Source organism: Pteropus medius, unplaced genomic scaffold (assembly GCF_902729225.1).
Source record: "Pteropus medius unplaced genomic scaffold, Ma_sr-lr_union100, whole genome shotgun sequence".
In the NCBI taxonomy this organism is placed as follows: Eukaryota; Metazoa; Chordata; class Mammalia; order Chiroptera; family Pteropodidae; genus Pteropus; species Pteropus medius.
This window is the reverse complement of record NW_024349799.1, coordinates 2,371,972-2,385,540: the sequence shown is the minus strand read 5'-3', so window position 1 is coordinate 2,385,540 and position 13,569 is coordinate 2,371,972. Positions and strand designations below refer to the sequence as shown.

At 40.8% G+C, this 13,569-nt stretch overlaps 1 protein-coding gene across 3 annotated transcripts; it reads left to right on the top strand.

The window, feature by feature from the left end:
* The first annotated feature begins 1,626 nt into the window (after nucleotides 1–1,626).
* Nucleotides 1,627–7,912, top strand: TMEM100 (transmembrane protein 100). Of its 3 annotated transcripts, none has more exons than XM_039885705.1 (3): nucleotides 1,627–1,676; nucleotides 4,449–4,593; nucleotides 6,068–7,912. In XM_039885705.1, exon 3 carries the CDS (start codon nucleotides 6,136–6,138, stop codon nucleotides 6,538–6,540), a length of 405 nt encoding a protein of 134 aa, XP_039741639.1. In that variant the 5' UTR covers nucleotides 1,627–1,676; nucleotides 4,449–4,593; nucleotides 6,068–6,135; the 3' UTR covers nucleotides 6,541–7,912. The 3 variants fall into 3 exon arrangements, with proteins under 3 accessions (XP_039741639.1, XP_039741641.1, XP_039741638.1); XM_039885707.1 differs by lacking the exon at nucleotides 1,627–1,676 and adding an exon at nucleotides 1,763–4,104; XM_039885704.1 differs by lacking the exon at nucleotides 1,627–1,676 and having other exon boundaries at nucleotides 4,316–4,593.
* The last annotated feature ends 5,657 nt before the right edge of the window (nucleotides 7,913–13,569 follow it).

Here is a 13,569-nt window from a genome sequence, read left to right as displayed (position 1 = left end):
AGCACATACTTGGATTTTGAAACAAGAAAATCAATCCTTCTCATCTATGGCCAGAATGACAGTTCTTGCAGAAACAAGAGATGATTTACTCAGCTTGCCCTAAGATCCCACTGTGTCAACTTTTAATTTTGGCAACTCTGTTTTTTTTTTTTTTTCATGTTTATGTGATCTTTCATAGTGACTCAGAACAAAATGGGTAAGAAAATGGTGACCAGGATGTTCACCTTAAAGATGGATGTTTTTCTTTCTATAGCCACACAGATTTTATGAGTTTCTGGTACTGGGAAATTGACCAGAAAATAGTAAAATATATTTATATCTAAGGCACACCCATTGTTCCTCTTAGTACTGTCAGATCTCTCTCTTTAATGTTCTAGCTCTCAAAGAAAAGCGCCTTGGGGTGGTGTGGAAGGGAAGCAATACTAACATGATCTGTTATCCAAAATGAACACACAGGCAGAGATCATTTTCCCTAATGTCCATGATTTCAGAACATAAATGCAGACACACCCTTAAAAGAAGCACTGGAAAGGAGAAAAACTGGCCAGCTTCCCAAACCTCACTGAATCCAATTGGACGGAGGGATGGCTGAGATCAAAGGCATGCGGCGATTGAACAGAGGGCCGAGAGGAACTGGCATCTTCAGGGCTGCTGGAAATAAGCCAACTGAACCACACCAAGCAAAAGCAAACTGAAAGTAAATACACGCGAGTAATCGAATGCACATGGATTTGCTCTTCACAAAACGCAGTTTGTGGGTTCCCCAAGGAGCAATTTCCGGGTCTTCCACAGCATACACTCCATGGCAAAATCAGAATGCCCCCCTTTCGAACCCAGAGACCGAAACTTTGGCTTCTGCTGAAGGGAAGCAGGAAAAATCTCCTCTTTATCATGGTACTAACCATCTTCCCTGCCCTCTTCCCCTTCTATAGCCCCTCACCTGAAAAAACTTTGTTTCTTCTGGTCTTGTTGCTAAGTAAAATGACATTTTTCAAATTTGGGGGAATTCTCTCTGGAACAGCAAGTGTACTAGCTCTGCTGTTGATGGTGCCTCAGTTCCTCTGAGATGTGATTCTCCTGTATACCATCATTTCCGTCGTGTCTTCCCATCCTCTGATGAAAGGCGCTGATAAGACCACTCCTCTGAGTTTAAGGAGAGGGTCCATCAGGGCACCAAATGCCGTTTTCACCATTAAGCCTTTCTTCTTTTCTTCCTCTTATTCCTTGCATGTTACATTGAAAGAGATTAGTTTACCTGCCTACTCTCTACCCCTGCACACATTCCAAACACCACCTGGCAGTATAGAACAAAGGTTCAAAATCTTTTCTGCAGGTTCGCAGAGGGATAGAATCAGGATGAGGGCTTCGGATAGAAAAACCCTTGAAAATGAAAGCCTGAATGAGGATACAAAGAGAGAAAAACAAAGGAGGACATTCTTTTTACATTTGGTTCCCTTTATAAAAATATGGATCACATTCCTATAAGGGGAAAAATAGAACAAAATACAGCAGCTTTTAAGGGATTTCCTCTCACCAATTTTTCTCCAGTCCCTTAATTGCGTTTAAGCCTGTGAGTACTTTGTTTACAGTCCCTAGGGCTGTGATTTGCATCCTCCTCTCAGGGTTGCCGTTGGCTGGAGCTGGCAGCTGTCTCAGTCCGACTCTGGCTGGGAAAGGTAAGGATCTTTGCCTTGCTCTTTGAGAGATCTGGGAGAGAAATGCAGAATGCCTACAGAGGGGTGGAGTAAGGGGGGAAGGGTAATAGATTTAATTAATACATTGGAAGCTTTCTGAAAAGTTCTCCAAATTTAAAGGAATCTCTTGGAGCCATGTGTTTTAAAAAGAACCAGAAAGATTTCCTCTTTCTTCTGAAAGAAGGCTCTCAGAAAGAAGGTTTGTTGCATTGTGAATGAGATTTTGCCTTTGGGGGCAAGTGTCCCTTAAGGAATTCCCAGGGGTGTTAAATATCTTACAGGCACAGAATGGAAGAAGGAAAAAATCGTTCAAAGGTATCAGACATTAATTGCTAGGATTTTTTTTTTTTATTTCAATTTGAAGAGGTAAACAGTTAAAACTGCACGTGTCCATGGGTGTAATGATAGGTGTCTATTCTTCATATACAATTTCTGCTTTATCCCAAAGCTTTCTACTTCTTTGTACTTATCAACACAAATCACCAATTATCTACTTAAGACTCTAGGGATGTGCATTTGTGTATCTAGGCAGATGTATACTCTTTGTGGAAAAGAATTAGAGTGACTATGACACCTGAAGCCTGAAAGCTTTGTTATTAGGAGAAGTAATGACAGGCCTGCCCATGCTCCTGGCGTACAGATACACTCACTGTCCCTCATTATAGATTCAGCCGCGGGCTCACCACGGGAAAAGGTGCCTCTGGCTTTTCTCTAAAAGAAGTTAATTCATGTACTTGTGACTTTGGTCATAGGGGAACATGATATTCAACAGGATAAGGTGATATTACAAACTTCAGCTTATTGGATTTGGGGAGGTGGGGGGCGGGAAGCAGCCCGTGCTAGGAAGTAGAGAGGAATTGCCCCCAAAGGCCACAGTTCGCAGTTCGAGAGGACTGCTGCTCTTGTAAGGAGATTCTCAAGAACCTTCAATTTCTGCAGCCAGTGACTGCCAGTATCTCCAATTTCCCAGGGCAATGTTGGCCAGTGCTGAAATGTCCTGGTGCTAAGTATCCCTTATCTTCAAAAGCAAGCGACAGCACTCCTCCTGGATGATGGTTGTGTTCCTTTACGCCCCACCTTTCAAAAGTGTGAGGATGGTGGCAGCTGAGGCCGGCCAAATACTCATTCTCCACAGCAGGCTGAGCCTCCCCCAACTCAGCCAGGCTTCAGAGACTTTTCAACTTTATTTTTCAAAATGAAGAAGCCCTCTCTCTGGCTTTCATTCTAGAATCAAAAGGACCTCTGGTCCCTCTCCCTTTATGACAAAATCATCAAGGTATTTTTACTAGACAAGGCTGGAAAGAGCAGGAGAGGTGAGATGCCAGAGAACATCCAAGCCCTCTGCGAGCAGTCAGAGAACCCTGACAGCCTGAGAGAAAGAAAAATAAATCTTTTCCAAGACTTAATTGATTTGTAGGTTTGCCGTACCAGTTACAAAAAGTTATTAAAACTTGTATAGATGGAAAAATAGAGGACGGATAACATTTAGCTACAGAAGCATAAGGACCAACTTACAATGGTCTCCCAGTATCATCTCATTTTTCCCCCTCAAAAAGACAATCTGGGAATTTAAAATTTCAATACTTGTCTAATAAAGTATAAACCTAAAAGGCCATTGGGGGAGAGGGGGTGAGAAATAGATCTTTAACTTTATTGTTTGAGAGGGTCACATGTCAAGCTGCATATGTTTGAATGTTTAAAACACCTCGCTCCTTAAAGTGGGCCAAGGAGAAGCAGCTTGGCATCAGCCAGGAGCTTGTTTCAGATCTACTGAATGAGGATCAACATTTAACAAGCTCTCTATGTGATTTTTGTGCCGATTAAAGACTCGGGTTCTGACCAAGGGGTCTCTCTTCCTGTGTGACCTTGGTCAGATTACTTAACCCCTCTGAGCCTCATTTATAAACTATTAATGAGCTCAGTTATAAACTCGTTTGTAAACTAGTGAGAATTAATGTTAATGAGAGCATATTGCCTGTGCCATACTTCATAGTAAGTGACAGCGATGATGATGGATGGTGATGATGATGATGATGATGATTATAGCATAGCCAAAGTTACCTTCTAGACAAGTAGTAATTGTGTTTAAATCAAGACCACTGGTTTTCTCTCTTAACCACAAACATTGGTACCTCCCACCTTATTCCTAAATGAATTAACATCAAACAAGGGGGTGGGGTGGGTAAGTTTCAGATGGCTAGCATACACATATAAATAAAGAATACTAGGGAAAGCTAGGAACGTGGATTTTTGCTGGCTTAGAGGCTGAATTCAGCTGCCCAAGGACTTCACAGCTGTTCCTTCCACCCTAAAGTGTCTGTCCCTGTCAGCTCTGTCCCCTCAGCTGGGTTTGCAAAGCTGACTCGGGGATTTTCTTATGAAAATGCCTGATGGGCGGGAGGACGATTTGGTGGTTGGCTGGGGAAAAAGTGAGTAACGCAAAGCAGTCTACTAAATGCTGCAAGAGGAATAAAAGTAAAAGCTGGCTCCTGTCTCTGGGGACTCTAGAATGATTCTGACTTATCATGTCACTGAACAGAGTTGGGGGAAGCCAACACTCAAAATCTGCTGGCAAGGAAAAGAACGAAGGAAAAAAAAAAAAGACAGGGAGGGGCAATCAGAGTGGGAGGAAATAAAAAGAGAGAGAGGGAAAGACAAGCGTCATTTAGGAACAGAGGTAGAGAGAAAGAACGAACTCCAGGATCTAAAACCAACCCTACGGTTCAGCATTTTTGTACCTTTTCTTTTCCCCAGAGAAGATTCCTGTCCTGTCATTTTATTGACAGACGTGCTGTTACAGGCTCTTTTCCCAGAAGCTGACCAGTGGAAGCTGAAACTCTGCAGTTTCTTCCCTTCCAAGCCGCGTGGTTTCCCTGGTAATGGATTGCTTCTCTGTGAGGTACGTAAGTAGTTTGGGGATAGAAGTTCACGTTCAGATGAAGTCTCAGCTTTGGGGTGAAGATTTTTTCTTTCAGACATAATCTCAAATATCCTTTTACTGGCTTACCCAGTATTTAGGGTATCACTGGACAGCAGTGATTAATTTGGTGCCTAGAAATTACATGCAAATAGGCAGCTCTAATATGTGGCTTCATTGCACCCGGAGTGATATTTCGACCTCCCAGGGCAGGAGAGAACTTGTGAGGTTTGATTTGGGCTGAATTTGTTTTCAGTGGATGCTTATTATGTTCAAAGTATTAATCTCATTGAAATAGCCTTAAGTATCTTCCTTTAAACTCTTCCAGTAACTACAGTTGCTCAACTCTTTAGCTGCTAGATTCCTGCTCCAGGACAAAGGTGAATGACTTAACATGTCTGAGTTACAGACAGGAATTTTCACTGATTTCTCATAGACAGACAGCATTCCAACCAGATGCTTTTGATGGGCAGTCTCAGGTTTTGTCCAGGAATGTTCAGGTTCAAAATATTTAGAAAGGTACATTGCAACAAATCTTTTAACACAAGGGCATGGGGACAAATGAACTTGTAAAACTTTACTGAAAATCTAGCATGATTATTTTTTCAACATGTTATAGTACACATAATATCAAAATACTGGTTGAGTTTAATAAAAAATGTGTGACTTGACAGCAAATTACTAGTTGATCTTATCTTTCTTTAATGTAAAAAGCATAAAATTATATCCTACAAAGTTGTTAAATTTTTTTCTTAATTTTTCTCTTTCCATTCTTTTCAAATGGATTGGAGGATTTGCCACATTTTAGATCCACAAATCCTAGACTAATTGTCACTGAATTTTTGCTGAACTGTGTTCCCACTGTGGTCCCAGACACATTACACTGTGTTTAATAATTACAATAAGTAGAGACTTATTGACTGTCAAATTGACGTAGAAGAACATCATTAATATGCTGGCTTCTGGTCTTGACATTGATTTAGTGGGCAGTGAATGGGTGATAGTTTGGAAAGATTGCATGTCGTGCCCGGAAACATTGGCAGAGTCTAAGTTGCTATGAGTTGAGGAACGAACTGTGCACAGAATTGTTGATAATGTAGTCTCCTCTTGCCTGAGGCCATTTTTGGATGAAGATTGAGGCTTTTCTTTGTGCTTAGAGGAAAGAAAAGCAATAGACAAAGTGGAAAGTCTAGTAAAACATTTGTAGACCACCAGGGTATATTAAAAACTGCAAAATGTTTCCCGCTTTTTATCTCTTCCCTTTCTTTATGGTTATTTGCTTTATCTTGTTTTTTGTCCGATGCAAGGAGAATGCAAAAGATTATATGGTTGATTTTCACCTGCATTTGCGCATCCTGGAAAAGAACACAGTGGTGTTTCCTTAGCTTTTTACCTGTACTTGTGGGGCTCGCTCTGATGCATCAAACTGACTGATATCTCCTGTCTTCTCCTCCAGAGCTTCCATCCTGGTGAGACCCCCCCAAGTCTAGTCTGTGAACTCAGCCAGGAAACAGCACTATAAGAATGACTGAAGAGCCCGTCAAGGAGATCCTTGGAACCCCAAAGTCTCCCAAGCCAGGGACAATGGAAAAGAACCCCAAGAGCGAAGTTGTGTTCACCACGGTCCCCATGGTCACTGAGATTCAGCTGATGGCTGCTACTGGGGGTGCTGAGCTCTCCTGCTACCGCTGCATCATCCCCTTCGCGGTGGTGGTCCTCATCGCTGGGATAGTGGTCACTGCAGTGGCTTACAGCTTCAATTCCCACGGCTCCATCATCTCCATCTTTGGCCTGGTCCTTCTGTCATTGGGACTTTTTTTGTTAGCCTCCAGCGCCTTGTGCTGGAAGGTGAGACAGAGGAACAAGAAAACCAAGAGACGGGAGAGTCAGACGGCTCTTGTGGTGAATCGGAGAAGCTTGTTTGCTTAGGACTAAATGAGACCAAATGGGGTATGTGGGGCCTGTAAAGCCAGCTCTCCCTCTGTCAGCCAGTTCACCCAGAACTGTTGTGGGAAAGAATAGACTTGGCATTGGAGCAGACTAGAGGAACAGGGGTGGATTGATGGCGGAGGGTAGACGGGGGTTCTCATCTGTGAGGAATGACTTGTATCATTTTTAACGACAAACAACTCTAAGGGCTATTTCTAAGACTGAAAATTCAGCTTTTTCTCTACATTAAACATTTTAGGGGTCATGGGAGGTGTGCTGCATTAGAAAACACTTGATTCACCTTGGAAAGTAGCCAAGAAAAAATGAGAAAATAATCAAACAGTTCTGGCACACCAGTGACCTGCCTCCAAAAGAAATAATCCACACGACTAAGAAGTTATATCATAAAAATGTTCTGCCGAGAGTCTACATTGCCTTGGACTTTGCGTATTTCTATGAAATTCTATGGTCATTTCTTTTTTCAATTAGTTGGTTCTCTGGCATCAGTTTTATTTTTTACTTTCAGTAACTCCTAACTGGTGGTACTTTTTCTTGAAGAATAAACTAATATTCTTTATGTTTTAACATTGGATAATTTTAGATGATTATAATGATGTGTCAGAAGTGAAAAAAAAAGGTAAAAGGTATAGCTACTAGATGACATGGGGAGGGGATTAAATTAATATGAAAAGAATCCAATATAGCATTTTTGATGATTTTCATATAAAAGTCAATGTACATTTTTTTTTTTTTTTGGAATAATACATACTCACTGCTGCTGAAACTTCTGAAATGGGTATCTCTGTTGCAGTTATTTTTATTGCGGTCTGCTTTGCTCATCTTCCTGTGCCTCACCTGCAATGTCCTCAATTACATTTCTCTCAAACGGGCATGTTGTTTCTTCCGAACTGAACTAGAAGATTTTAATTTTTATCATGTGATTTTTTTATGACTTCTAAAGAGTATTGTTAATTATGTTTACTATATTCTAAAAGATTTCTCTATCATTACTATTAGGGAATCAGTGCCTGAGGTCAGGAATTGTATACTGAGTTGTAAAATGTGTTTTACACAGTTATTGAATCAGCTATTCATTATTTGTTTAACATATTTTTAAGCACCAGCTATATGCCAGGCACTGTGTAGATTCTCAGTCTGCTTTGCTGAGTTAGTTCTAATACAATGCAAATAAGATGATTGCTTCAATTCCGTGGACACCAAGCTATTCCACACACAGCTAGGACTCTATCCCATAACTCCAGCCAGAAATATTTCTGGTCCATGCAGGTTAGATCACATTTATCTAGAGCAGGAGGATAGTTAGGTGTGAAGCCTTTTTATACCTTGGAAAAACAAAGCAAAACAAACAAACGAAAAAGCCTAGCATAGCACTTTCGATGAAAGGCATTCTATCAAGGAATTTAATTAAATATGGCAGACAGCTGTGGCACTGACTGCTCCCTGTGCTCAGGTAGTTTTGTTAAGGGGAGATACGTTGATGGCCTCGTTTCTCCTGGCTTTGAAGGTAGGATTGTAAAAATCTGGAGTCACTGATTACAATAGAATACCTCACGATTATTTTAAGTACATGAAAATCAACACTCCTCTGGACAAAATACAAGTATGGCATTGTGTTTATTTCTGTAGGAGGGAGTCTATGCTTTCAATTGACTCTTTTCTATTCAAAGATAAAGCTCCTTACTGATTGATGAAGAAATTTCTCAGGCAAGTGTTCAAGGTTCTCCACAGTCTGATCCAAACAGATGTATCCAGCTTTTACTCTCACTCCAACCCAAAAACTCCTTATGAGTTATCCAGACCAGACTATTTACCATTCCTGGATCAGGCTTCAGTTTTCCTGCCTCCATGTCTCTTCGTACTTCTGTTTTTCTCTTCTCCAGAATTCCATCTTTTCCCTCTCCATCTCAGTATTTCCAAAACCTGCTTCTCATTAGAGCCCCAGCTTAAATGCAACTTCTTCCTAAAGGCCTTCGCTTGTATCTGAAAGTAACTGCTCTTTATGCTCTGATGGTAGCTTTTGTTTTCTACCATGTTGGTGGCATCAGTGTTTTATCCTCTTCCAAAGCTCCTTAGAAGTTCATGATGTGTCTTTATTTCTTTTTATCCTGTGATGCCTAATACAATGTCTTGCACAGAGTAGGTACTCAATAAGTTTGTGAAATTAACTGAAGAATGAAAAATCAGGACATGAGTGGTTTATTCAGAATTATAGTCCCTTTATTTTAATCTCTTAAAAGAAAACACTTTAGTTCTCAACTCTCCCAAAATAGGTCATCCTACTCTGCCCTGCCTCTACTGTAAAACCAGGTCTAGGTGAGTATTGACTACCCTTGTACTTCTCCAGCCATACCTACTCTTCGAAATGCCTGAAAAGTAAACTCGCAAATTATTTCAGGCCACCAGGGGGCCTCATACGGCTACCTGAGTCCCAAAAGAAACACCATGGAATGACCTAAATTGAATGACTGACATGGGATCATATCTGGAGACAGAAATGTCTCTCCTGGATGTGAGGACTCAGAGGAGATGCCCCACTGAGTCCACACCTACCCTCCTCCTTAAGCCACTTCACAGTGTCTACTTCTGGGTTCTCCTAAAAAGTGTGGGAAGGACTTCCCCTGTCCAGGGAGACTTCAGTCACATTAAAATACACACACTCCTGCAAAGAGATTGTCCTATGCATGAAGATAGTCCTAGCCAAACCCAGACTTGAATTATGATACTGCAATTATCTCTTAACACAAGTCTTTACTGGGCAAGAGTTGTCTTTACAAATGGTTTTATTATACAGCAATAAGCAGATGTTTAATGCGTGCATAAGTACGATGCAAGCATATATGTATTAAAAAGATAACCTGGCCCCATCCTGGAGCATCAGAAACTATTGTATCCCAGTAGGAGTTTTTCTAAACTCCACACATCCCAGAATGCACAGGAACAACTTTAAACTTCGTCCTGTGCAGCAGGTCTCTGTCCAGGTGAGAACCACAGCCATCCAGGTAATCTGCTCTTCCCACCTCACTGTCTTAGTTAACCTAGGGAGTCTTGCCTAGAGAAGGTGGTCAAGCTCAGGTAGATTGTACAAGTGACAAGAGGATAAGCCCATGAGAGCCAGGTCACAAATCCTCAAACTTAGCAATTTGTACCACCCCCCACCTAAGAGAGACAGAGAGACAGAGAGACAGAGAGATACTGGTCTCCTGGAAAGTACTGTGGTTTTGAACTTGGAAAATCTGGTTATGAATCCCAGCTCTCCTGTTAAACTAGGCAGGCGATCTTGAGAAGTTAAGCCTCATCTTTAAAATAAGGTTAACTTTTAAGAAATGATTTTGTAAATTATGAAGTACTACATAATTACAAAATTGCTATTTATTATATCTAATGTTGACTTCAGTTTTTTCTCTACTCATTGTCCCTACATGCCATTTAGCATCAGGCACCCCCCTGTTTTACTTAAATGACTTTAATCAGTCACTTGGTTTAACCTTGACATTATCCACAAGGCTTTCTAGACCCAAGGGTAAAGCACCTGTTCCAAAGATGAGTCATAACTTACATTTCCTTAATATTGTTAAAATTTTCAGTGCTTTCACATACACCGGAGTCATTGTAAAAGTATATTCAATGTGGAAATTCCATTAGGTGCCCTCAACGACAACAAAAAAGATCAGGAGAGTGAAAAATCCTTCCTCTTTACCCACCCCCACCCCACCCCACCCTCCCTCCTCCCACTGCCATTCAAGCCAATCTTGTTCCAGGCCGCTCCACAGAAAGGAAGACCAGGGCAGAAATTTAAAGAGAAACAAAAGAAGTAAATTCCTGGTCCCTGGCTTTTGAACTTCCAAGGTCATCCCAATGATACAAGGCTTATCTAAGGAATTTCAAGGGTAATTTGTTTATATTTGATTTTTACATTATTCTCTGACTTTAGTACATAATCTTGGTTACAATGCTACTCAGATGTACCTGATGTCACCCGATATTCTCCACCACACTTTGAGGCTAGAAGTGTAAGAGTCCACAGCTCTGCAGAGAAGCAAACTGTAGTTGAGAAAGGGTAAGTGACTTATTCAATCAAGGTCTCAAAGCAAGTGAGACCTAGAGCCAGCGCCAGTATGCTGACCAGATATTACAGTTATCCCAGATTTATGCCTAGTCATAACCGATATCATTTCCAGGATATCTCTATAGAAAAAGGAGATGATAAAGGTATTCTAGCCCCTACATTTGAAATTTTCTTTTAAAAGTATAATATGTAGAGAGAAAAGTGTAGAGCTCAAAAAATTTGACAAACAAACCTGTAAATCTAACACGCAGATGAGGAAATCAAATATTGCTGGCCTCCAAAACCCTCCTTGAATCCACTTTCAGTAGCTATCTTTTTGGGGGGAACCACTATCCTCACCTCTAACACATAGAGTTGTTTTGCCTGTTTTTTTTAACTTTATATAAATGGAATCATATGGTATGTATTCTTTGTGCCTGGCTTCTTTTATGAAATATTGTGTTTGCGAGGTACATCTATATCGTTGCATGTAATTATAAATGGTTCACTCTCATTGCTGTGTAAAATTGCATTGTATAAATACACCAGCATTTATTTATCCTGTCTACTGTTGATAAATATTTGGATAGTTCCTAGTTTCTAACTATTAAAAATAGTCCTTGTGGTTGCCAGCCTCTCAATGGCCCCCAGCGATCCCTGCCTCCTGGTAGTCACCCCCTTCCTACAGCATCTCAGCGCTGGTTTGTGTGACCAATAGAATATAGCAGAAGTGATGATATGTCACTTCCGAGATTAAGTTCTAAAGAAACTGAGGCTTTAATCTTGGTGTTTGTCTCTCTCTCCCTCTCCCCACTTCCTCTGGAGGAAGCCATCTGCCATATCCTGAGGACGCAAATCATGGAGATGCCCATGTGGTGAGGAACTGAAGCCTCTAATGAACAGCCAGAGAGGATCTGAGACCTTCCAGCTCTATCTGAGTGAACTTGGAAGTGGACTCTTCTGATGACTGTCCCCAGCTGACAGCTTGACTGAAACCTCAATGAGATACCCTCAGCTAGAATCACATAGCCAGAGCCATATTATATGACTTTTGTGGGCTCTAAGCACCTTTGTCTTCATGTGATTTTTTCTACACACACACACACACACACACACACACACACACACACACACACACACTATGTATTTCACTTATTACAAGAAGGAAATTATACTGACAAGCATTGTGGGCTCTAGACATTGCACATACTGTGCCTGATGGGCAAATTGGCCCTTTATCCAGCTAAGTCAGTCACAGATACCTGGACCCACAAAACCTGTGGGATAATAAATATTTGCTGTTTGAAGTTGCTAAGTTTTGGAGTAATTTGTTATTCAGTAATAAATAACTAATAGTGTGCTATTGTGAAATTTCTTCTACGTGATTTTTGGTGTATATACACACGTTTTTGTTGAGTACAGACCTAGGAGTGGAATTCCTGGGTTAAAGGACACGGATGTGTTCACCTTTACTGCCAGATAGTTTTCAAAACTGGTTGAATGAATCCATTCTACCAGCTCTACAAGAAAGTGCTAGATGAGTTACATCTACATCGATTTTTAAAATATTTTTCATTTTAGTCATCCTGTTCGGTGTAACACTTGCTTTTAAAGAATATATTTAAGAAATGGGGCAGTGCCAGAACTTGGGCTGTGATAGGGCAGAGCAGGCTAGAGATAGGAGAAGAAATTAGAGTGGGAAAATAAGATTTAGATTTGGGCTTTGAAGAAGGAAAGTAGCAAAAGATAAATTCTTGGGGAAGTGTTCTGGAAACCAGGAAACCAGACTAGAGACTGGGAGTTTGGCTCACAATGGTAACAGCAGCATTATGCTCCGAACATTAGGCTCTGAGTTTTGCGTGAATGATCTCATTTGATTCTCACAACAGGGAAGTAGGTACTATTACTGTCTTCATTTTACAGATAAGGAAGCTGAGTCACAGATTAAGCCAACTAATTAAGATCACACAGCTGGTAGAATAAGAACTGAATTCAAACTCTGGAACCCAGCCGCTTAACCATTATCCTATACTCCCTGGTACACTGTAAGCTTTCAATGCCTGATTCTTGAATAAATGTCTTAAACAGAAGCTGAGCAACACAGAGTCATGAGTCCAAGCTAGAGCTAGAGTGAGTCAACAGTTTTGAGAAACCAGACTAAAAACATAGATGACTACTGAACCATTTGCCATCGGAAGCCAGGTCTTCTCATCATAACCTCCACATGTTTGTAGCATTTTACAAATATCGAGATGCTCCTTTTAGTGAATAAGGGACTGACTGAGGACCCTGGCCACATCTTCTGTCGTGCTCTCATCTTTAGCCTTTTTGAGTTTCCTTTGTGGAATATACAAGATTTGGAATATCAGCCAGCCTCTGTCTGAAACTGGAGGCAGGGTGGGACAGAACTGCATAGCACAAAAACTTAACACACTTTGGGGGAAATCAAAGGAGGCTTCCTGTAGGTGGTGACTTGATAAGATCAGGACAGGTATAGGAGATAGATAGCCATGTAAAGGGAGCAAAGAGGAGCAATCAGGAATATTCCCAGAGGAAACACCATGAGTAAATACTGAAAGGTCTTGGAGAAAGCTAGCCTTTAACCTTTTCACCTCACTGGATCGTTGTGAGGCAGGAACGAAATAACTTGTTAAGGGGATTTATCAATTGCAAAATTCTGTCCAAGCAAAGAGGCTCAGTCACTCCAATATCCATAGAGCTCAAACTTATGACTAGAGAATCAAATATTTAGGTTCTAATCGAGCAGAAATACTTCGATTTATGACCACTATGGGATCACGAATACGAAATATTATCATAACGAAAATCATCTTCCTCATTATAACAATAACTCTCTTCCCTGAAGACAGTGTAGCACTGTGATTAAAGACATGAACTCTAGAGACAAACTACTTGGACTTGAAATTCAGCTTTACTACTTACTAGCTGTGTGTCTCTGTACA

What these genes read in the sequence shown, in the direction of transcription:
- TMEM100 (XM_039885705.1), top strand. Translation starts at nt 6,136, where the DNA reads ATGACTGAAGAGCCCGTCAAGGAGATCCTTGGAACCCCAAAGTCTCCC.